Source organism: Primulina huaijiensis, chromosome 10 (genome assembly GCF_012295235.1).
Source record: "Primulina huaijiensis isolate GDHJ02 chromosome 10, ASM1229523v2, whole genome shotgun sequence".
In the NCBI taxonomy this organism is placed as follows: Eukaryota; Viridiplantae; Streptophyta; class Magnoliopsida; order Lamiales; family Gesneriaceae; genus Primulina; species Primulina huaijiensis.
Window position 1 is genome coordinate 18,075,201 of NC_133315.1, and position 25,767 is coordinate 18,100,967.

The window sequence follows — 25,767 nt, forward strand, 5'->3', positions numbered from 1 at the left end:
AACATGCGTTCACCTCACGTGTGTTCATAAATTGAGTTATGGGATATTTTTCGCTAGGGTATTTTTTGGGTTCTTTGATTGTTAAAATAATATGGTAAAATTTATCTTTCAAGAAAGTAAAAAAGGTAAAAACTACAAGTATAAACTGGTCGATACTTAATATTACAAAGCAAATTGAGAGCACAAATTTTGTATACATTTATAACGTCGATCTATGACTTCAAGCTAAATTCTTCACTAAACATTAGAATCGACGGCTTCTATATTGCAAAGTGTGTTACATACAACAAAAGCATTGTGTTTGTGCCCGAGAATACCAGTGATGCAACTAAACTAAGATAAGCCAAAAAAAATGAAAATGTCGAAATATTTAACTAGGTTCCTGATCCTCAGTATGAAAAGCAGACGAATAATAGGCTACAAATCCAAGGAATTTAACAAAAGAAGTTGTGATTGTACGAAATCTTCCTTCACTCCTCTTCTTCGGATGCTTCATTCAACCACTGCATAGGATGTAATAACCCCATATTTGTACGAAAATTTACCATGAAAAATGACACAACATTCCCGCATCGCAAAATGGAGGAAAAAGAAAAAAGAGAAGCTAATAACTGCCAACCTGGATGAATTTTTCAGCCTGCTTCAGGAGAACTTTATCCGACTCGTCTGCCTCTTCCTTTTCAGCTGCCCAATTAAGTATAGCCTCCTCTTGCAATATATCTTTGTCGTATAAAATTGGCAAAATCTATCAAGTTTTGTTTAAATAGTCAGGCAGTGCACATCATACATACATGATACACACAAACAGCTTATATGAATTTCAAGGGAAAAAAAATTAAAGAAAGAAATCTATCTCCTTCATGTATCTTGTCCAAACACAAACTCAACTGAGCCACTGAGGTAAGTTCTGGTTACACATCTCATTTGAAAGTCATTCTCAGATCGACTTTTCTAAAGTTTATAAAAAAGTTTACATTCTTTAACATCTAGTTACCCAGACATCTATTTTTCCTCAAGGGAGATTAGCACAATTATGATTATCAGGGAGGTGTGTGTATTTTAGACATTACACAGCAATTTTACCTAGTTCACAAGCAAGATAAATCTTTTTTTTTTTGAGAGAGTATTTAGAAAATATCACAATACACAGCAATTTCACCAAGTATACAAGCAAGATACATCTTTTCTTATTTTCCGCTTTCTGTGAACGCCAAGGTTACCACACAGTTAGACATTGTTCATTTCCATTTTCTTCTAAACCTTCATAGAGCAGAGGTTCATTAGAAATAGCACACGAGAAGCATGTTGCCACGAAGAAAATAGCATTTCCAACATCAGCAATACACTGTAATTTGACAAGGACGGATGATACAACTCATAAAAAAACACAAACTTTGATAGAAATAGGTCACCTGCTCAAAAACTGGAGCGTACTCCTTTGTGGACTCTAAACACATTTCTTCAAATTTCAGAATCACCTCGATCTGTAGACATTTGAGACAGAACAAGTGCAACAACAAGTAAGGAATAATTCGATACAAACCTAAACAAACTAAGTTTTATGGAGTTATGCATAATTAAAGCAATAACAATCAAATTCCTCAACAGACTACTGAACTAGTTTTATGGAGTTCATGCATATGATGGTGAACCGTCTCGTTCTCAAAACAAAACCATATCACCACTGGTGGGCCAAAATTGGATTTGATTGAAAAGGCTACAAACACAATTGACCTGTAAGCAAAACTTAAGGGAGGAATCGAGCTAACAAAACGCCTAGAACAAGGGATAAAAGAAGTTCTTTGTCCATAAACCAACCTCTTCATCTAAGCTAGGTAGGTAATACTTCAAAAGCCTATTCCATTTTGTAATCACACTAGCAACATTTTTAACAAGTTCGCCTGCAACAAAGCATTAGATCCCATTATAATACAAGAAAGTCGAGTGTATATTACATTAAACATAATACAATATTATACATGTAATATTGAGCAGGGAAAATGCAAATGCGGCCCTAGATCCTCATCTTTTGAAGACTTCTATGAAGTGATTTCTAGTGAATGCTTTCATCCAAGCAATTATTCTCAAAGAGTTGTGTACACAGCCCATTGCACATCTAGATTTTCCTTCGAGTAGCGTGTTAGGTAGAAAATCAATAAGAAAGATATGGTATGAGAGGAGGGAGGGCGTATTCAAAAGAAGTATTACAATGATGGTTAACTATCACGAGCTCCAATCCAGTCTGGTGGATACATGATAGTAAATAATAACAGGGGGAGAGTTCTCGATTTTCAACAGAGTAATTCAACCATAGATAAAATTTCAAAGACTAGATGTTTATAAGACTAAGCATCTTTAATTTTTGGCATAGAATGAAAGATTTTGTCTGAAATAAATCGAACTTGAAGCATATGCCGTTGAGTTCTTTGACATTGCTAAGTGAGCAAAAAAAAAAAGAAAATTTGTTTCACAGCAACTTCAATGCATTCACTGTGTAGTTGAATAAAAGTCACACTCATATTATTTCAGTGAAACAAAATGAGAAGCAAAGCAAACAAGAACTACAAAGCTAATATATTTCGAAAGACAGAAGAAAAAATGAATCCAATGAGAAAGGAAACTCACCAAGTGAATTGTGAGGAGTATCCAATGCAAGTTTCATCATACCATAGAATAATGCCCCAGCACAATCACTAGAAGTCAGATTGTATGACAACCTGAATCATAAAAGAAACGATACATAACAAATTTAAATCAGGGAGAACATAAGACCCTATACAAACACATCAAAGGTCACAGTCACAAAACCTGCAAGAAAGAAAAGGTAGTTTTGAGGAGCGTCTAAAACAAGAATTTTTAAGATTAGAACGTGGGCCTAGTTTTGTGGAGACCTATACAAGAATTGTTAAGATTAGGAGTTCGGCCTAACTTCACCTTGAAAGCTAGGTCTAAGTCACAATTTTAACAAGAATATTGTCGTAAGTGATGAGGATACCATTTGAATCCAAAAGGTATTATTTGGACTGACCAAAGAAAACCAAGAGAGGAAAACTAAATTATTTTATTTCGTCTAGCTTCTTTATACAACTTAACAACCTTATAAAGAGAAAATAACACAATAAAAGGAAAGAATACAATCCCATATGTTAGGAGATTTAAATCAGTCAATCTCTTGAATCATGAGATCATAATTTTCCTTTATTAACAGTGGTCCACGAGAAGGAATTTGATGAATGGAGCAAAGGACCAAAATACGCGAAGAGAAAATCTATATCATATGCTTAGAAAGCAAACGCGGGAGAGTAACTTTCACATCATACCGCAGAGAGTTCACTTCTAAAATTACATGATCTTCTTTGACGTGTTCGTGTACAGCCCTTAAAAAAGTTGCTTCAACCTGCAAGAAAAATGGCATAAGATTCAAACAAATCCATGCATTAAAAACAACACCAGCATGTACCTCTTTCTCAAAATGGGCAGAATCACCTCTGACATCTCCATCAAAGTCACTGTCAATTGAATCAGGCTCCAACTCTCCTGAATGTGGAAGAACATCGCCATCAAGATTTGATACCTCCAGTTCGTCAGTAGCACTTTTGATCATTTCAACTAGTTTATCTGCAGGTATTGGGGCAACTGAATGCCTCCATTCTTCTTCATGCGCTCCCTCACTAGCCGACCAAATGAAACCAACCCCACCGTTACCAACCTGGTAAATCAATTATCGATTAGAATATTGTCTTCTTTTAATGAATTAAAAGGACATTTTCAAGATGTTTTCAGCTGCAAAAATGTTGAAGGCATTATCAGTGGAAATAAAATTACAAAGAACCCTGTTGTTGCGGAAAATTACGAGAAAACTCGTTAAATTTTTAACTACTAGTCTGAAGAAGTTATTCACGCGGAAGGTTAACAAATGGATAAAAATTGTCCCAAATACTCATACAAAGTAACTTAACGTGGTATTCATGAGACCACTTAGCATAACAGGCCTATGAGAAAAAAAAAATTTAGTTCCCATTTCTGGAACATTGAAGACCACATCCCAGATAATATAGTATGAAAGTTTTGTTATTATTATATATTTAAAGAAACATTTTCTAGAACAATGTGAATGTTGTTGATTGAGAATCTGGCTCATGGGCTTTTGAGACTTTTTAGCCCACATCATTGTTATGAAAGGCGAGCGCCTGGCTGCGCCTGTCGCCTAGGCGCAACCAGGCGCACGACATTAATCAAGGAGGCGCGCCCTGTACGCTATTGCGTTATATGATGCGATTCGATATATATAACTCAAGCCCAATAACAAATAAAAGCCCTGTTGAATGTTTTAAAAAGCCCTATAATCTGCATGTGTGCGTTCTTTTCCTTAGCGGCCTCTCAAACTCTTACGACTTACTAATGATGATACAGTTGGGGAGGATGAAGATGAATTTGATTATTTAGATTTTTGAAGTTTTTTCCTTAATATACTATGATCCACTTACGATTTATTAATGAATTTTAGATGATTGGAGTTTGTTTTTTTGTTATGATTATGTTACATTATCTGTTAATGAATTTTTATTTATATTATTTGTTATCTTTGTAAAAGTATTTAATTTAAATAGTATAAAATACTTTATATATGCTGAATTTTAAAATTTGTGTCAAATGCGCTTTACTTCGATAAAGCGTGCGCTTCGCCTTGCACTTTGCCCTCAGGCCCCAAGGCACCCTAGTGCTTTAGTGTGCCTTGCGCCCCAAATAACTATGGCCCACATTATGTGGAACCATCTTGCCCTTTCTCTACTGGGTAAGAAGCATAATCTGAATTTCCCATTGTTAAATCTCATATTAGATATGAAAAAATACATCGAAACAGCCTTATTGTGAAAAAAACAAAAAAATGTCTCCCACTTTTTGTGATAATGTTAGCCAGATGAATCCAAGAAATGGATGTAGAGCCCTACTGTTTAAAAGCACCAGATATTGCATACCGGGAGACCAAGAAGGCTACCTTGTCTAAGCCTTAATGAGATAGGACACTCAATAACCTAAGTGGGATAGCCAGGTAACTAATGGATAGATATTAAGTTGTTTACTTGAACACTGTCTCGGTCTACATTTCACAGGGCAATGCAGTTTTTCACCTTCATTTAAATTTTAAGGCACAACGGATGGATCCATAAGTGAGTATCACGAATAATATTCACATAGCAATAGGGAAAGAAAGAAAATATTTTAAAAAATTAGTTTCCATTTGAAGAAGACTAAAAGATGAGAAGAACTCAAGGCCAGCAACTACTAATGCTTGTTCAACTGGTACTTGAAGAAGAAAACTAATGAGGAAAAAAATGACCTCGGATGCGGCCTTTGTTTGTGGATCGAATAACTTCTCCCTCGATTCCTCATCCAACTGTTTAGGTGTACTTGATAATGCTGAATACCAAAGAACAAACAATAAGTTTTCATTTAAAAAAATAATCAAAGAATATGTTCTCCATCAATAAGAATGTTGCGCAGCCTTGTCACTTATGGAGGGCTTGCAAAATTGTCGGGTATGTGCATGAACACGCACTTTGTCTCTTGCCATAAGTTTCCATTATTATCTATCAAACATGATGTAATGCTGAAAAGAAGCACGTACAATTTATAAGGGATTTGCAAGGAATTATTCATCCATTGGAATAACTGCATTATACCATGTTACAAATAATGAATATATGTCTATACCATGCATCAGTTGTCAATAGGAATGTGGCTTGATTTAAATATTATGTACATACTGCTGATTATACAGCTGAAAGCTAACTCCCGTAGAAGCAGAGAATCATCAATAAGAACAAGCTAGTCATAACTAATCAGTATTTTTCCCATAAGTACACAAAAGAGGGATTTTTGATAATTTCATTGCACATACATCTCAGAAACCATAATTCAAAATTGAAGTACAAGAGACAAAAGAAGAATATTTAATGCAAAGTTTCCTCCAATTGATCAATGAGATTCAATATAACTATTTCATACCATGGCAAAGCATATGATAATCAATAGGATAATAAATTACATGATATTTCGATGTTCACACTGCTATTATCAGCATATTCCAGCTCTTCATCACTATCTTGTTTTACAGGTTGTTGAAGTAAAGACACTTTTGAATAAGCAGGAACAATAAATTGTTCTCCAATTATGACCTGCACAAGTTGAAAGCATGACTCACAAAATTCGATCCAACAGAAAACCCAGCTGTGATAACATCTCCATTAATATTTTACTCATTTTTATTGTACAATTGTAGGCACAAAAGAACTGCCGGTAAAATTGAAGCGATTAATTACAACAGGGAAATAAGATTATAAATTTGTTCATTCTGGATTCCCACCAAATTTTGATAAACCCAGAAATTATTCATATTGGGTTCGCAGCAAATTTGTTTAGCTTGAATGTTTTAGGAATAAAACTCAAGTATCAGAGATAATCATAAACAAAACTCCCAAGCAGGTGGAAAAAAAATCATCTGAGTACTACTGAATAAGCAAGATTTTGGAAATGAATATGGAGTCAAAAAAAAATGGTTGTTGCTCTTTAGCCACTTAGATAATGATACCTTGAAAGACAAAACAACACCAGGTTCCAAAACAGCTCCAGATCTCATGATCACGCCATCACACACTATTGCATGTTTTAGTTTACAGCCATCTTCAATTGTAACTTTATCCCAAATATAACAACCATCAATTGAAACATTTGATCCAATTACACAACCTTCCCCGATCACAGAATTTGATACGTAAGTGTAGTTTCCAACTGTGGTGCCATTTCCAATCACAGCAAATGGGCCAATATGTGCAGAATGTGATAACCCAACATCTGTTAAGTATATTCAACACAATGTCAAGATGGTACAAAGAAATGCATGCAATTGAGATTGTACTGAAATAGAGTAGAGATCATGTGGAATTAAGACACCACCACCAAAGAGAAACAAAAATGCTCAATGATAAAATGATAAAGGTATGTCACCAACATAAAGAGTCACATCTAGAAGTAGAAAGTAAAGGTTAAAAGAATAACATACAAAAGTTACACTTACAGATGAATGGCTTTTAAGTAAAATCTATATATAATTAGAAAACCAGTATGATTATTCCTCATTGATTGCGAAAAGACAAATCATTTAGATCAGCATTTTCTGTTAGATCCTCCAGTGATCGGCCGAATTCCAGAAAGAATATTTCCATTTTTTAGCTTCACAAAAGGATGGAGGAAATACGTGTGTAAGAGAGTTTTCTTGGGGAAAAGAAGTAACTTAGAAAATGAGCGTGCACATCCTTTAATGGTTGCAGAAAACAAAAATCATCCAGATCAAAATCATTTTCTACCAGAGCCTCTATTGACGAGCCAAATTCCAGAAACAACACTGACATATTTTGAGCTTCAGAAAAGGATACAGGACTGTGGCCGGAAAAAAATCCTTGATCCATCTTTAGTTTTCTCAACAATGTGAGAACATAAACTCAGACTATCAAATATTTGCCTAGCTGCTGTTATAGAAATTAAAAAGTATTACAGTGTCCAAACTAGTTATAATTATGCCAACACCCAAGACTGGAATTATGTCAGTATAAGTAACAAACTGCTGAAAGTTTTGAAGTTCTATCAACTATTCTTGAATCCTCCAACTCACAATTTTACTGCAGTTTCTGACATATTTAAAGTAAAGCTGACAAATTTGAACGCAAATAACATATTGGGTAACACCATTAAAAGGTTGTAACATCATTTATTTTTTGAGAAAAGAAATAATTATTGCAACTGCCCTCCACCCTACTTTAATCCAAAAACAGATGCAAACCATATAGATCTGTACATATATTACAAACATATAACAATTTGACGGGATTAGTTTTTTTCACCTGATGCTCTATATGTTCCTTGTCTTTCAAGCCTGGTCACACAATTGCCGGAAAACTGGACATCGGGCACAAAAGGATAGGTCCATCTCTGGATTATATCTTTACTAATGGTGCCATAGCTCCGATAATTATCAACCCTAGTCGCATAACTTGCACGAATTTCATGGGTAAAAATTTTGTAACCCATTATCTGGGAAAAAAAAGTAGGATTAGATATGCAGTATAAATGGCCAAATGCTACAAATCTATGGAATAGTTCAAGATCATTGAAACTGCAGGCCAAGCAACAGAGGAGTGTCAAAACATTTCTAAAACCTCAGACCAACTACTTTTCTTATGGACCCATTTACATACATGTCATTTACATACATGCTGAAGAATGAATAATGTTACCAAATGATTATTGTGTTCATTTAGGAAGAAGATAAACCATTCCATTTTAATGTTCTGAAATAGCTTGATCCGAAGTTTGAGTTAGGTCCACTGGATAACAAAACAGGTTTCTCCAAATAACCTAAAAAGATTTTCTACTCAATCATACATACATCATCAACGAGCAACCCCTTGACAAAGTGACGACGTAAATGTTGATAATCAAAATTGTCTGTGAAAAGACTCAGCACTTCTGGAGAGCATATATCAATATAGCAATCCTGCAAAAATCATTTCAAAGAGTGGAATATCAAGAGATCCAATTTTAGAAGAGATTTCATAAGCAACAAGAGTCGATTAAGCCATCATGAAGTTCATAATAGTGACCTAACTTCGCGAGCGAACATGAGATTAGCTCTAAAACTTTAAGAAAAAAAATGTTGGTTTAATGCACAGAACATGGCATTGACATCCAAGATATGCTAATAGTCGCTAAGAACCATCTCACATAAAAAGGTTTAATCAGACGCCTAAAATGATAGATGAGTTGATATGATAAGAAAATGACGAGGGATAAAGCAAATGCCAGTTTCATCTGTTATTTATGTAATTCTCTGCTTTGGTTAATGTCTATATCATATCTAATAGGGAGGCAATCATCATGCAATAATGAAAGTAAGGTGAATACTCTGAATACTAAGCGCCAGAACTGTATACATGATCAGGATTAAGTTCACAATGCTTGTGTAATTTCATTATCTATTAGCGACATAAATGTTTAAGGTAACTCAACAAACATGATTTAATAAATATTTTGTGGATAAGAAACCTTACAATGACTTGAACTACAATGGTATTGCAAAATTTAAATGAGAAACATTGCAGTATTGGAAAGGGCAAGAGAGTCGAAAGATGAAGCTATAGCAAAAATACAGAGCGAGAATAATGCTTAAACTTACCCTTCCTCACTGGTCTAATAGCCTACTATAGCAAGGGATTGAGAGTCAAAACTTGACTTTTGCAGAGTAAATAATTTTTTTCCTTAGAAATTACTGGACAGAATAAGTCTTTTCTTCAGATTTATGGATATGCAAATTACGATGAGGTGGGGGTGAGGGTCAGGGATAGAGGGGCTTCAGTAAGTGGTTCATAGGTTGAACTGCAGAAAGACATAGATCATAACTCATAAGCTTAGAATAAGTTAAATGATCTGGAACCTGTTTGTCATTGTGGAGAGATATAGAGGAGTTATCAATCAGCAACCCCTTGTCAAGATTGACTGTCCCTTTCACATTCTCAGACTTATCCTCATAATGCAAGAGCTGCTTCGTATCAGGATCAATAGCCAGAAACAGCTCGTCGGTTCCAATACGAGATTGACGAGTTACTGCAGAAGGCTTTGACTGTTTAATCACCATTGTCATTACAGCATTGCTATCCTTTCTTCTTCTTTCCTTGTGTTCTTTGAGTACCTGTGTAAGTGACATGTTGCTCACTGTATCTCCAGTAACAAGGACAAAATCTCCTTGTATCTGACAAGAGAAACAAATATCAGTTATCTAATTATAATCTCAAAGAAGGAAAAATAGTATGTTTTACAGTTTGAATACTGCGCCTCTTTAAAAGAAACTTAAACATATATCAAAATGCTTATCTGTTCTAAACCTGTAAAGGATAAAGTGAAGGAAGAATTTCTTATTTTATTCGATTTTTCATAGGATCGACACAACCTTTTGTGGTGGATACTTTCTAACCTATACACTACACAATCAATTGATAAGCCTCTCTGACATGCATCGAACTCACAAAAGCGAGGTAAAAGAATAAGGTTATTACACTTCATAGTGCCAGTAAATTGTTATTGCTGTAATTCAAAAGATGAATAGCTATCAGTGCAAGTTGTTTCTGACTATGAGAAAAAAATCAACCAAAAGGAGAAATAACACCAAATAATTGCTTCTATGGCACACTTCCTCATTGAGATGGTTCCAATATGACCAAAAGTCTTAAAATAAATAAATAAATATGACCAAAAGTAGACAATGCCTACAACCCATGCTCAATATGCTCCTTTCTGTGAGAATAAACGAAAATAATATGCATTTTCCTAGCATCATTGCCTGCTTCAGCAGCATTTTTATCTTGACACATGCGAATCTTAGGCAAACTTACCTTCAAAAAGATATAAGCTTTACAAAAGTCTACAATCCGCTAATTTCACATGTTATTACTGCAGTTTCACAAACTTGTGAAGTCACTAGGATAAATGACAAACATTTTGCGATGGTATGAGCCACGTGTATACCCTTCATTTTCCAAACTAAGTTGAATCAAAAATGTTTAGTTTTGCATTTACACGTACCAATCAAGGCTCCATGGAAAGACTTGCAAATAAAATTTTTGCCAGACATTCTTCTTAAAGGAAAAACCAACTTTCAGAAAATATGTGAAGCTGACTATTTTCTGTCACAGGAGTAACAATAGAAAGAAGAAATACAATTGCGTAAGAAAAAATTCTGACGCAGAAATAAAAAAATCTCTAAAAACCCAAAGATAAACTAGAAGCAATAATGACAACATACCACATGCCTTTCATATATCAATCTTAAGGCATCTCCGGCACTGATGGCATTGTGCGATTCTATCGTGGTGACTGAAAAATTTGGTTTGCCAAACCACTTAGAGTTTTCCAAATACTGGATCACTTGCTTGGAATGTGCACAGCAGAACACAAAAACTTCTTCAACTCCAGCAGATTCAAGCCATGCTAAGGTATAGTCAATCATGGGAGCATTGACAAGCGGCAGCAGTACCTTCAAATAACAAACGAATCAACTTACGCCAAAAGAAGTCAATTAACCTTCCAGCTGACAGCTACACCACAACACTTCCATTCATAGTGAAAATAAATAAAGATATCACCATTCGATTTGCTCCATGAAGAAAAACAAGAGAGCAATATACATCAGTCATCTTATACAGATTTGCATAAACTAATCAGTTCTCCAATTAATTACGCAATGGAATACAGCCCGCCGCAAAAGATTACAAGCGTTAATCTCTTACTAATTCTAGCAAACAATTTTTTGTGGGCCTTATGGCTGGATAAACAGCAAAGCACATACTTTGGGGCGCTCGAGAGTGATGGGGCGAAAGAGCGTGGCAAAGCTATCGGCCAGTAAGATTGCCTGCAAGGGTACACGCGTCAGCTCCTCCTCGACATCTTCTCCTCCCGCTCCTCCTTTGCTTCCCTTCTTCGCCGCCATTATCCTCCTCACGCCGCCGCAGACAGTAGACTACTCCCGGTGAAACTCAGTTGCGATTATTTTATTTAGTCTGTAATTTTTTATTTTTAGGGGAGGAAAACTGTAAATAATCATTGGGGGGAAAGTTCCGCGGAAACCTTTCTCTAATAAAATTATTTTTTTAAAAAAATATTATGTTTTGAATTAAAAAAATTAATTAATTGAAAAAAAAAATAATACATAGCATTATTTATTTTCATTTTAAAAGCATTTTCTGAAACAAAGATTATTAATTTTCCTCTTTTCACTTCTTTATTTAAGCATCCCTCAATTGAAGGGAATCTCAAATTCACCCCTTATTTTAAGATAAATTATACTTTCACCAGATATTTCGTCCAATTTGCAGACCAATTGCCGAACAAAGCCAACCCACGGCTCGGAAAAACAATTTCTTCTATATATTTTGTTTGTTTGTTAAATCAACTGTTCTTTTTGCTTTAAAAAATCTACTATTTTTAATAATTGTCCAACTTTATATTATTTAAATTTTAAAATCAAAATCATGCATTCGAGATATTAAATTACTTGCATTAACATAATTAATTAAATTATTACTTTTCAAATCAATATGATTTTTTTATTAAATTCGATTTTATATAAAATTTCTAATTTTAAAAAAAAATTTATGGCAATTTAATTATTTCGGATACAAAAAATAACTAATTCATTCCGATTGGACAGAGTTTACATAAAAGAAAAAAAAACCAATCCAATCTAACTAAAAAAAATTCGGTTACTATTCGAAATAACCGAATTAAAAAAAATCTAAAAGTATAAATTTTTTTTATATAGAAAATCTACTAAATTTTAAAAAATTTAAATTGCAAAAATAAATATATTTGGTTTTGACACAGCCCAAACCTATTTGAACAAACACAATATATTATTAAATTAGGTAAACAATAATATTATTTTGGTGTCATCGTATCAAACATAATATTATAGAAAAAAGATAAATGATAGACTTTCGTGAGATTGTCTCACAGATAAATTATGCGAGACGGATCTCCAACGCAACCCGACTCATGAAAAATATCACTTTATATATCAAAAATATTACTTTTTATTATAATGATAGATTAAGTCAACCTATCTCACGAATCTCGAGCGAGGATGCTTGTATTTGTTTTGTAGAAGCTTTGGGTACAAAACAAAGTGAAAGTTACAAGTGATGAGATTGAAGCCACTTTTCACTAACATGAAAGATCAAGTAGTTTGTAAGAAATATTAGATTTACATATCTTGAGGGATTATACTCCTCTTACTCAACTCTTTCCAAGATGAAGATATTTCCTTTGTCATCTCTCCCTATCCTCAATGAATCGTCAACATATCTGTTGTTGTAACCAAAATTATTCGTTGAGTCGCGAGGAACGAAAAATACTCTATATATTTTTAGAGGAAAACTTGATGAACATACGTGATCTCAAGCCAGCCCTCGGGGTTGAAGATGCCAAGAAGGAGGTCATAATTTTTGCGGAAGACATTCATCAACTGTCAAATTGCATCAACAAAATGTATCAGCTGTCAAAAATAAATAATCACATGATTGGAACCTAATGGGGGATAAAGAATCTTGACTTCAGGAGGGGACTCAAAAATCATAAGCAAAATTCAAGGCTTCTATGTTTGGCAATCATATGAATGAATGGGTGGCGAAATCTGATAAAGGACGTGATCATGTAGAATTAGGGGGACGAAATCCGACGAGGGGAGCGATTGTATCTTACAAGCCATACAAAGCTTGATTCTTTAGTCTGTTTGCAATTTTACCTGGTCTGGAGTGATCATGGACTTGTTGTATCTTATGTCAACTCTCTGCAAAAGGAATATAGGCCGTCAAAAGATTAGACTACGTCGAACATCGATTTTTTCAACGGCCTAAAACTCACTGATTTCGAAGTACACTTGAACGAGGCTTCAATGGTAAGCTGTCCACTCAACAGAGTCAGACCTCTGGCGCTAAACTTGATCACATTAACTGCTTTACCCTCCATTGCCATCACAAATCCTGGAAATGTTAGTACACATTTTCGGGGAATATATATTTTCACCTTTTAGTTATGTTTTGTTGTTATACTTCGGATTGTTCTCGTGTTGTAGAACAGAGTAATTCATACCTCAGCAAGATCAATAGATTGGAAGAAATCTCCCAAATTGATGAAATCTCTCAATCCCAGTTTGGTTCTTCTTGAACCCAGAATTGTAATGGAGCTAAAGATGAGCTTCCACACTCCAGCAACCTGTAATATTTTTTTACAGAAAATGATTACAAGTTGTAGCAAAACGATGAGTTCACAAGTAAAAAAACAAAACAAAACAAAAGAGAGCACCTTTTCTAGGCAAAGAGTGGGTTCAGGAGTGGGATTTTGAGACTCTAAAAGCTCGACCAATTTTCCAATTTCACTTTTCTTGGCAGAAGGGACCCCAAAAATGCCTCTGTTAATGCCTATCATAATGCATTAGTTCCTTTTACTTCTCCGAAAAAGAGTATTTGAGAAATGGTACCATAAAGCACAAATGCCTCTGTTAGATGATTTCTTACCTTGTAATGCAGCATAAAGGTCTCGTTTAATCTCGGCAGGAGTCCCGTAATCTGAAAGCTCTTCTTCATCTGTGGAAGACAATTGAGGTGCCTGCTCTGCAATTTTGATGGAATAGTGGTGCCAAAATCGAAAAGTATTATCTCGGAATCTGATGAAGTTGTGTTGGGCCGCCATTAATGGCAGCTTCATCGTCATCTTGGTTGAACTGGGCGGGAACACGTTGGGAGCTTGCGCGATCTTTGTAGCCATCAGTCTGACCTCGTAGGCTGGCATTATAGAAGCAAACGGGAGATCTGGTTCGGCAGATCCAGTTTAGACAGACTCGCAAGTGCTACCATACCCAGATGATAATAAAAACCAGCAGGGAAGATGAGTTTGATGATTGTAATGAAAAGTTTACAATAATTATGTATATCAAACAAGAATTGATTATTGTTTTTTGTGGTTGATGGAATGGATAGAACTGAAATATGTATGGCAGAAAATGGTTGTTGGAGGCAAGCCACTCAATACTGGTTAGTTCCAATATCATCGGGTCATACCTCGAGTGAATTGACATAAACACGTCCCCGTTCCACGTTGAGAGATGGTCAAATTTAATTAGAGTGAAGTGACATAAACATAATCTTCGAACATAGACATGAATATTTTCTGCCCTCGCCCCATCCCGACTCCCGAGGTTGTAATAAAAGTAAGTACTTAACAATATTGTTGTTGAATAAATAAATTTGATCAATTTCATCTCCTTAGGTAGGCTGAGTGACTGTGAAAAAATTTTGAACAGCTGAAATGTGAGCCGGATCATCTATTTTTTTTATTTTTTATTTTTTGAAAATTTCTTAAACTGTGGGGTGGGGAGGGCTCGATCTTGAGCCACTTACAAATAAAAAGTGGGTGAGATCAGTTGGACCAAAGCCCGGTCTCAAGCCGGGATCATCTATTTAATAGAATTGGAATTGTTGGTTTTATCGTACACATTCACATTTGTTTGAAAATTTTCGGTGTACATTTCTACAGAGCTTGTTAAAATTAATTATCGAATAATAATGGTGATAAGAATAAAACTGAAAATTTTGCTCAAATTTTAAAAAGGTTTTATGATAATCGACCCTTTTATATTCACTAGCAAATATGACGTGTGTTGTACGTGAGAGACATTTTTATGTCAATGTAGTTGGTTCTGTATTTTTTATATCATATAGTTTTTTAGATGAACAATCTTCTAGTGTATGTTTTTGTATCTCGATAATCAAAAGAAGGTTTCTCATAAGTTATACTATTTAAAAAAAATTTAACATGACAACAATGAAAAAAATATAACAAAAATATGACATAATATTAGTTGTTACATTTATGACGTCTTCTAGCTAAAACAAGATTACAAGAAGTTGTCTCTAAGAGATGTCCAAGTTGGTATAGTATGCGAGTGTTCGATTTTCCCTGTAAACACTTTTTCAGGCGAGTATGTAGCACAGGACTTGCCTAGCACCTTTTACTTGACTAGCATGATTTGTAGGTTATCGTGTTAGTCCGAAAATTTATCTAATGCATACCGAATGGTAGCGGTTGCAGGTTCTCATGTCATAAAAAAGTAAGATTACAATAAATTGCACAATCTAGCTACTTTTATGATTAAAAAGTTCATTTGTTATCACTCTTTCTTTTTATAATATTATTTTTTTGTGCTGATTCTCCAAACTGTAGAAATAGTTTACACAAAAAATTTTCTAACGATAACATTAATATAAATAAAAAATGTACACATATGTTAATGATCTTCTGGAACAAAATTAATTTAATAATATGTTTTTTCTAACCACCTTGATTCAGACTTGACTACCAAGTTTTTAGATAAAATAAAATGATGCATCTATCAGTACAAATGTGATTTTACTAAGCTTGTATTAATTGTTAAGCTTGTATTAATTGTTTCTTGAATAGTTATTTTTGGAATAACTTGCAAAACTCCGGTGTTATCAACACGAGCATACAACATGTCGTGGAAATTAATTATTTAACAAACAAGTATAACTTGAATAAATAGGGACAAGATTTAAATTATGCATAAGTGTAAAAACTTGTGCAATGTCTCATGATAAAAATTCACTAGAAAAATCTTTAAACCGTTTACACCAAATCAATACTAGTGAGTATTAACAAAACCAAATTATTTGACAAACCAATGAATTAAAATGCATCAAAATCAACCAAACTCAAAACTAGATGCATAAATCGAAGTTGCTTAAAAACAATAGAAGAACACTATTCGATCAACACTCATCGTCCGTGTTGCTATGCACGTTTTTTCAACACCAATCAGCAACACGTTATAACAGTGAATTAATCACACAAAGTTTTCACACGAAAATCTCAAAAACTGAACTTCTGAAAGTTCAGAAAAACTCCAGCAGCTGCATAAAAGTCATCTCCAAAAGTCGTCTCGTTCTTCTCTCAATATTCCATATATATATCTTCATATCTTGACCTAATTATCTTTCCATAAGAACAAAATCCTACAATAATGGAAACAAGAGTTTATTAGAAATAAGGCTCTATTCAAATATAAGATATTATATCTTATACATAAATACCAAACAAATCATAGAGGATAAATACCAAGATTAGATTATGTCAACCAAGTATATGAATAAATCTTATTATTAGATCAAGTCAAATTAGTTTAGAAATGCAAAAATCTTATTTTTCAAATTAAATAAAAGACAAAGATTAATTAGGAATTAAATATTCTTTTCAATATATTTGACAACATATTTTAAAAAAATCACATAAAAACCTCACAGGAAGAGGTACATGTATCTGAGTTTTTATAATGTATGAATTAAATGTTTTTGATTTATGAAAAATGAAATATGTATTACCACGTTGATATTTTTTAGAAGATTTTACGTCAATTAGACTTTTCAAATGAATTGGTGCAAATAACACAATTTTAATAAACATTTAAAAGGAAAAAGGGTCTACTTTGATAAGATTTTCATGCCCCACTCATATGTCATCCATATCCTTGAACACAACTCATTCACCTGGACTCAACCGTGCGTTGGTATATTGTGAGACGGATCAACTTTACCGATATTCATAATAAAAAGTAATACTCTCAGCATAAAAAATAATATTTTTTCATAAATGACTCATATAAGAGATCCGTCTCACAAAATATGTCCCGTGAGACCGTCTCACACAAGTTTTTGTCCAAAACCATAATAGAAAAGTTGAGATATATACTAAGCATATAAAATTACAAGCAGCACTTTATTTTAGGTAACTAAATAATGTCACCCACTATCATCAATACCAATTAAATGACAGAGCGCAAGTTGTTTGAATTTGCAGCTCAGCATTTGCAATTGAAACCACATTTTATTTTTGTCGGTCTGTTCAACCATATTCAAGAAACTGCTGCTTGGGATTTTTGGATTTCTTGTTGTTTCCACTGCTCATCAGTCAGAGCTTTTGTTATGGAAAGGGCGTCAACTTCTTTCATCTCTTCGATGCCTCTCCGGAAATCTTTTGCCCACAAATTGTTCAGAAACAATCTCGATTGCGAAGCTTGCACCGCATCAGATAGAAAAACAGATGTTGATTGTTTATACAATGAACTCGTCAAGAATCAAAGTAAACATAAAAAGTGAACAGTGAACTCATCCACTCAACACAAGATATTTCTAAATTTTTTTGTCTGACGTATCAGATTCGGATACAACATAGATATGGATATGATATACTGATACACATGTCGGATACGGAAAAATATGTGACGTTGATTTTTTGTAGATTTGGTCTGTCGGATACGTCTTGTACACGATGACATATATTTTCTTTTTTCTTCTTAAATCTACCTTTTATTTATATATATATATATATATAAAATTTATGATATCGTCGTATCCGTGTCGAATTCAATAAAAGCTTTTTACAACCTTATTTGAAGGATACAAGCAAACCAATCAACTTTATAATATCTGTCACGAATAAAATACTACTAACAAATCCCACTTCACTAATTAATTATACCGATAGACTAGTGATTCAGATCACTCCAATCTTTCCCACAGGAAAAAGAGGCAGACCAAACTAGAATTCAATTAAAACACATTAAAAAAATAAAAATAAATAAACTTGCAAACTGATGTAAAATGGAGAATCAATGCTAATTTTTTTCGTTGGAATTCAATCTGCTATGAACATTGCCAACATTTTAATAATTCCAAAATCTAAAACCCACGAAATAAATATCTATAAAACACGTACAACGAGAAGCAATACTAAAGAATAGCAAATTACCAATTAAAGATGAGATGGATTCATCTTTGACTTTAGGACGTTGAGGACAAAAATTTGTATGAGGCGATCTCACGGATCATATTTTGTGAGACATATCTTTTATTTGAGTTGTCCATGAAAAAGTATTACTTGTTATGCTAATAATATCACTTTTTATTGTGAATATCGGTAGGGTTGATCTATCTCACAGATAAATATTCGTGAGACCATCTCACAAGAGACCTACTCTAGGTTGAGTTTGGTTAATGGATTTAAAATGCATGAATTTCAATTACAGTTAATAAAATGAAATAATATATGAAGCCGTAAACTCATATATAATTTATTTACACATACATAAAATATAATGTATTCCAAATATTTTAATTATTGAAAAAACTTAAAATTCATCTTCTTTATCTTGAAACACTATATAAACATGCATGAGGTGAATTTGAAGTTTATGGAATTGCTTCTCAAAAACTACGAAAATATATTTGAATATATGAATTTGAAATCTAATGTTGCGTTTGGATTGATGTATTTTAAATCTATAGATTTCAAATATATTTTGTTGTGTGGATGATTAAGACTATAAACTTCAAATTCACTCTTCGTATGCTTTACATTATTTCATGTTAATTAATATAAATTTTAAGGTTGCGTTTGGATTGATGGATTCCAGATTCATAGATTTCAAATATATTTTGGTTGTTTAAAAAGCAAGACTATAAACTTCAAATTCATTTTTCATGTGTTTATATAGTATTTTTATGTTAATTAAGATGAATTTCAAGTTCATCCAATAACAATGTTATTTGAAATGTATTATATATGGTTTGTTTTATTAACGTGTAAATAAGTAATGTAGTAACTAAGATTTGATCAATTTTTTCATTATAAATAATAAAATTATAATCGAATTTATAGATTTCAATCCCCGAACACAACAATGATCTGTACTCAAAAACTTTATAGAACGTGTAAAATAATTAATATTTTTTAATAAATAATAAATAAAAAAAATAAAATAACTAAGTTGAAACGAATATTTTCATTCCATTTAATCACTTACGTGCCCTTTATCATCTCTTTTTTTAAACATCGAGACTCAAACCAAGTCGATCTTTGAGATTCACTATATTATCCTCGATCCGATAACCCAAAGATTTTTTAAAATAAAACTCTATATTATATGAATTTCGCTATGTGACTAACGAATAGCAACAAGGTCTATTTAGTCCACAATTAAGTTGACTCGATCTAGAATCTACTTTGAATATAAAATCTTGATTTCTTTTCTCGTATGTATGATAACATAAAAATTCTTATAGAAGGATTTATAAGTCAATTTTGTGAGACGAATATTTTATTTGAGTCAATCATGAAAAATATTATTTTTATAACAAATATATTATTTTTTTATTATAAACATGAACAAAATTTACCCGTCTCACAAATAAAGATATACGAAACCATATTATAAGACTTCATGGAAAAAATAATATATGTTCAGATACAAAACCTGCAACAATCAATAGAATGTATCGAGTAATTAACAACACCAAATGCAGTTTCCCATAAAATTAGATGAACAGGTGTAATTGGGTATATGCCACAAACAAATACACGTATAAAATGGGTTTTAAAAATATACACGTCAACTGTATTAAGTGGATTTTTTATTTATTAAAAACATGGAATAAATCGAGGGAGACTTACTTTTAAATCCACGACAAGATAGTCAAATGTGTGTTCAGTCTTTAACCGATTGAAATTTTTTTCCGTAGTCTCTAATTCACACAAAAAGATGTTTATGTATTCCATGGGTTCACAATTATTTTTTGGATGAAATTCGGTATAAAAAAAACATTGAAAATATGGAACAATATATATGATATTGCATAAAAAATTGTTTTAGATCTCGTACAAATAATATAATTTTGAAAATTGAAACAAATATATTAATATTAATATTTAATACATTTGTTTATGTGCTCAAATATCATATATTAGTACCCGATCTGAAAGAGTTTATACTGAAATATCATATATTAGTATCGTATATTTAATGTTGTATAGTGTACCAATTTTCATCCGAAAATTTTTTTCATTAATATAAAATTTTGTTATGCATGTATGTGTACTCAAAAATCATATATTAGTGTCGGATTTGAAAATTTTAATACCCAAATATTATATATTAATGTCAGATTTTCAAAGTTTTGTATCGATTTTTCATCCGAAAAGATGTGATTAATATTTAATATTAGAATTTGTTATGTATATTTGGGTACTAAAAATCATGTTAGTGTCAGATCTAAAACATTTAGTTCTGAAATATCATAATTTTATTCTAGATTTTCAATATTTTGTATCGAATTTCATTCTAAAAACACATATGAGTTCAGATAGTACATAAATATTTTTTGGATCAGTAAAAAACAAGAGGGAAAAAAACCGACAAAACTAAACATAAGTTTAACTATTGGTACGATTATCATTTGCTACTCAACAAATTTTAATATTTCGGCGTTAGCCCATAATTTTTTTAAAATATTTAATATAAAAGCATTGAATGACATTGTGGTTTTTTGAATAAAACTATTAGATGATAAGACAAATAACATAATGTGAAATTCAATACAATGAGTTGGCGAAAAAGAGAACCACTTTCACTGTTACGTTACACATTCAAAAAACATTCTTACATGCTATGTTAAGTTTTTTATATTATATATAAATTTTTGCGATGCTTCAAAAAAAAAAAAAAAAACTATTTCGATTTCAACATGGATATTTCTGCTATCGATTCAACTAATTGCATAACCGATGGTGATATTCATATAGGTCGATCTCAACGGAAGTGAAAAAGATCGACGCGAGTTGTCGGAATCATCAATTTTTGTTTATTTCAAAGAATATCATTAATCATTCTTGCATTCAATTTGCATAACTGGATTTTAAAATTTTCAAATATTTGAAAATGATTAAAACACCAATTATTATTATTATTATTTAAAGTATTAATGTGAATTTGAATAGTAAGTCTAAATTATGTCACAGATATATATCTATTATATAAATTGACATGATTTATATTTATTATAAAAAAATATTTTTATGTAAAAAATAATATTATCACTAAATTTATTAGTGAAAATTGAAATATAAAACACTAAAAAAAAATTAAAGGGTCCAAATAATTAAACCCATGAAAAGAAAAGGTGTGCAATCAAACTTTACACCTCACCAAATAAAACCCAAAACAGTAGTAATAAAAGAGGAACTGTGAAATTGGGAGTGATGCATGCGCATACTGGCGTAACATATGGCAATTCCCCTTTCCTCCATTTCTCTGCCAATAGTCGCCGCGGGCGCTTACTAATTTACGCCCGCGTCGCGGATTCCGATATCCTCCACCTACGACCCAAACCGAAGATAAACTAAGAGATTGCTTTTTGGCTCTTTCCATGGCCGCCGCTGCTATCTTGTTCATGGTGGTTATCTATACCCCATTCTTAACCTGCGCCGAGTTGAATGCCGACACTCAAGCCGAGATCCAGGCTTTGACTTCTATCAAGCTCAGCCTCCAAGACCCCCTCGGCGCGCTTGGTGACTGGGACCCATCAACTCCGGAGGCACCCTGCGATTGGCGCGGCGTGTCATGCGACGGCCGTCGGGTTACGGAGCTGCGCCTCCCCAACCTCCAGCTCGGGGGTCTTCTTTCCCCGGGAATCTCTAACCTGCGCATGCTGCGGAAGCTCAGCCTTCGCTCCAACACAATCAATGGCAGCATTCCTTTGTCTGTCTTCCAGTGCACCCTCCTCCGATCAATCTTCCTCCAAGACAACTCATTCACCGGCCCTATCCCGCGGGAGATCTCGAATCTCACTAGCCTTTTAATCCTCAACGTTGCAGGCAATCAACTTTCCGGTGAAATCCCCGGCGAGCTACCAGGAAACCTCCGGTTGTTGGACCTTTCATCGAACGCATTCTCGGGTGAGATTCCCGGAAATATTTCGAGCGGGTCTCAGCTTCAGCTCATCAATTTGTCGTACAACAAGATTTCCGGTGAGATTCCTTCCAGTTTTGGGCAGCTTCAGAATCTTCAATATCTTTGGTTGGACTTCAACAGTTTGCAAGGTAAGTTACCTTCGACTCTGACGAACTGTTCGGCGCTCATTCATTTCAGCGCCGAGGGTAATGCAATCAGCGGTGTCGTGCCGTCGCCGGTAGGAGAACTACCGAAGCTTCAAGTCATATCCTTGTCGCATAATAATTTATCTGGCCCAATACCGGCTTCTTTTTTGTGTAAGGAGTCTGGTTCTTCCTCATCGATACGGATAGTGAAGCTTGGATTCAATGGGTTTACTGAGATTGGTATGCCAGCATCTTCTGCGTGTTTCAGTGCTCTTCAAGTTTTGGATCTCCAAAAGAATAAGGTCAATGGGAAATTTCCGCAGTTTCTGACCAACGTTTCGACACTGACTTCGTTGGATTTGTCTGGGAATTTATTTTCTGGTTCATTAGGGGATGAAATAGGTAATTTGGAGAAATTGGAAGAGTTGAAATTAGCATATAACTCGTTTAGTGGAGTTATTCCCGCTGGCATAAAAAAATGCGTGAATTTAAAAGTTCTTGATCTTGAAGGGAACTTATTTGTTGGAGTGGTCCCGGCATTCTTGGGCGAGTTGAAAAGTTTGAATGCTTTAAGTCTTGGAGGGAGTAACTTTTCGGGTTCAATCCCTTCCAGTTTTGGTAATTTATCGGCCCTGGAAGGACTGAATTTAAGCAATACTGGGCTAACAGGAGAATTGCCTGATGAAATAATGGTGTGGAGCAATTTAAGTTCTTTGGATTTGAGCTGGAACATGTTGTCTGGGGATATTCCTACAAGCATCGGTAATTTAAAGAAGCTTACAGTTTTAAATCTTAGCAACAATGGTTTTTCGGGTTCTATCCCAGAAAGTATTGGGACTTTGTTCAAGTTGACAGTTCTTGATTTGAGCAAACAGAATTTATCTGGGATGTTGCCTAATAATCTTGTTGGTTTGCCTAATCTGCAAGTGATTGCGTTTCAAGAGAATATGTTTTCGGGGGAAGTTCCTGAAGGTTTAAGTAGCTTGTTGGGGTTGCAGTATTTAAATCTATCTTTCAATTCATTTTCCGGTCAAATTTCTACCACATTTGGTTTCTTGAAGTCATTAGTTGTTCTGTCGTTGGCCAATAATCACATTTCGGGATCTATTCCTTCGGAACTGGGTAATTGTTCAGCTCTTGAAGTTATTGATCTCCGTTCAAATGCTTTGAGTGGTTCGATTCCGACTGATTTTTCTCGTCTCTCGCTGTTGAGTGTTCTTGATTTGGGAAAGAACAATCTTACAGGAGAAATTCCAGAAGAACTCTCTAATTGCTCTTCGCTGACATCTCTTTTGCTTGACTCAAATCATTTGACCGGATATATTCCAGGCAATCTCACATTAATTGCTACCCTTTCCAATTTCAATGTGTCCAACAATGACTTATCCGGTGAAATCCCAGTGATCTTAGGTTCTAGGTTCAACAATCAGTCGGCTTTTGTGGGTAACCAGGGGCTATGTGGGATGCCATTGGATAAGAAATGTGAGCGAAGTAGTAACGGCAACAAGAAAAACAGGCTGATCTTGTTCATTGCTGTTGCTGCCAGTGGAATCCTTCTGATGTTATCTTGTTGCTGCTTCTACATTTACAGTTTCTTGCGGTGGCGCGAGAGGGTTCAAAAAGGCAACGCCGGGGAAAAGAAGCCGAGCCCGACTACTGCCAGTTCAAGAACGAGTGGTGGTCGTGGAAGCAGCGAAAGCAGTGGACCCAAGCTTATTATCTTCAATAACAAGATAACATTAGCAGAAACAATAGAAGCAACAAGGCAATTTGACGAAGAAAATGTCCTCAGCAGAACTCGACAGGGTGTAGTTTTCAAGGCTTGCTTCAACGATGGAATGGTGCTCGCTATTCGTAGACTGCCAAATGGATCCCTTGACATGAACACATTTAGGAAAGAAGCTGAATCGCTAGGCAGAGTGAAGCATCGAAACTTAACCGTTTTACGTGGATACTATGCTGGATCACCTGACCTTAGACTCCTCGTTTACGACTACATGCCTAATGGAAACCTCGGAACCTTGCTTCAAGAAGCATCACACCAAGACGGCCATGTCCTCAACTGGCCAATGAGGCATCTCATTGCCCTTGGCATATCTCGTGGTCTTGCCTTCCTCCACACAAATTCAATGGTTCACGGAGATGTGAAGCCACAAAACGTGCTGTTTGATGCCGATTTCGAAGCCCATTTATCCGATTTTGGATTAGACAAGCTCACACTCGCTCCATCATACGAACCATCCACCTCAACATCAGTTGGAACACTAGGTTATGTAGCACCAGAATCAGCACTTACAAATGAAGTGACTAAAGAATCAGATGTCTATAGTTTCGGGATTGTTTTGTTAGAACTCTTGACCGGCAAAAGGCCCATAATGTTCACTGAAGATGAAGATATAGTGAAATGGGTGAAAAGGCAACTCCAGAGAGGTCAAATTTCAGAGCTTTTAGAACCAGGATTGCTTGAATTAGACCCTGAATCATCAGAATGGGAGGAGTTCTTGCTAGGAATAAAAGTCGGATTGCTTTGCACCGGATCCGATCCATCCGAACGACCCAAAATGACAGACATTGTGTTCATGCTCGAAGGATGCCGGGTTGGACCCGACATCCACTCATCAGCTGACCCAACTTCCCTGCCTTCTCCAGCTTGACCCACCCGGTTATCCTGGACCCAGTAAACCCGAGCTCGTTTACATCCATTTGTGTCAGTGATTTTGTTTTTCTTTAGAGTAAAAAATCCTTGCTTTTGGGATTCTTTTCTTTTGCCTGCCGCCATCAGCATCTCTTTTTTCTTGTAGGCAGGACCACACTTGAATGGGGGAAAGTGAAATGCTTGGAAGTTAACATGTTATATTCATAGAGTGTTTGAAAGTCAAATGATTTGGACAAAAGGTAACGACTTTGTTTGTCGCTGTCACGTGGGTAGTTTGCTCTATTTGTTGTGGGCTTCTCATATGATCTGTTTCTGTTTTTAATTTAATTTATGGATTTCTTTATCTGTAAAGATTTTGAAAGCATCTTTTGTGGGCCGACACAAAAAATATAGCCGTTAATTCTACAAATAAATAAATATATAATTGCCAAAGCTTTGCAGTATCCAGATTCCAGAGTGTACCAAGATTTTCGAGTGTGTCAATTGGGAAAAGAGGATAACTTTAGTCGGTGGTAAAATTTTAAAATTTTCATTTTTTTTAAATATTCGAGGAAGAATGA

The 25,767-nt window shown here is 34.4% G+C and overlaps 3 protein-coding genes across 4 annotated transcripts; 1 reads left to right on the plus strand and 2 right to left on the minus strand.

The window, feature by feature from the left end:
- Window positions 1-133: 133 nt before the first annotated feature.
- On the minus strand, window positions 134-11,646 carry LOC140986105 (uncharacterized). Its single transcript, XM_073454105.1, has 15 exons — window positions 11,399-11,646; window positions 10,856-11,086; window positions 9,491-9,805; window positions 8,447-8,554; window positions 7,902-8,091; window positions 6,593-6,855; window positions 6,050-6,179; window positions 5,342-5,421; window positions 3,461-3,709; window positions 3,321-3,397; window positions 2,626-2,717; window positions 1,819-1,901; window positions 1,413-1,484; window positions 620-745; window positions 134-503 (listed from the first exon to the last, which is right to left on the minus strand). Exons 1-15 carry the CDS (start codon window positions 11,537-11,539, stop codon window positions 471-473), a joined length of 2,190 nt encoding a protein of 729 aa, XP_073310206.1. The 5' UTR covers window positions 11,540-11,646; the 3' UTR covers window positions 134-470.
- A 1,101-nt stretch (window positions 11,647-12,747) lies between these two features.
- On the minus strand, window positions 12,748-14,649 carry LOC140985550 (fibrillin protein 5 homolog). The gene is made up of 7 exons (XM_073453393.1): window positions 14,124-14,649; window positions 13,912-14,027; window positions 13,699-13,821; window positions 13,471-13,569; window positions 13,352-13,396; window positions 12,999-13,072; window positions 12,748-12,912 (listed from the first exon to the last, which is right to left on the minus strand). The coding sequence occupies exons 1-7, from the start codon at window positions 14,395-14,397 to the stop codon at window positions 12,840-12,842; spliced, it is 804 nt and encodes a 267-aa protein (XP_073309494.1). The 5' UTR covers window positions 14,398-14,649; the 3' UTR covers window positions 12,748-12,839.
- Window positions 14,650-21,683: 7,034 nt separating this feature from the next.
- On the plus strand, window positions 21,684-25,550 carry LOC140985494 (uncharacterized). 2 transcript variants are annotated; one of them, XM_073453314.1, is made up of 2 exons: window positions 21,684-25,258; window positions 25,353-25,550. In XM_073453314.1, the coding sequence occupies exon 1, from the start codon at window positions 21,882-21,884 to the stop codon at window positions 25,203-25,205; it is 3,324 nt and encodes a 1,107-aa protein (XP_073309415.1). In that variant the 5' UTR covers window positions 21,684-21,881; the 3' UTR covers window positions 25,206-25,258; window positions 25,353-25,550. The 2 variants fall into 2 exon arrangements, with proteins under 2 accessions (XP_073309415.1, XP_073309416.1); XM_073453315.1 differs by having other exon boundaries at window positions 25,357-25,550.
- Window positions 25,551-25,767: the final 217 nt, after the last annotated feature.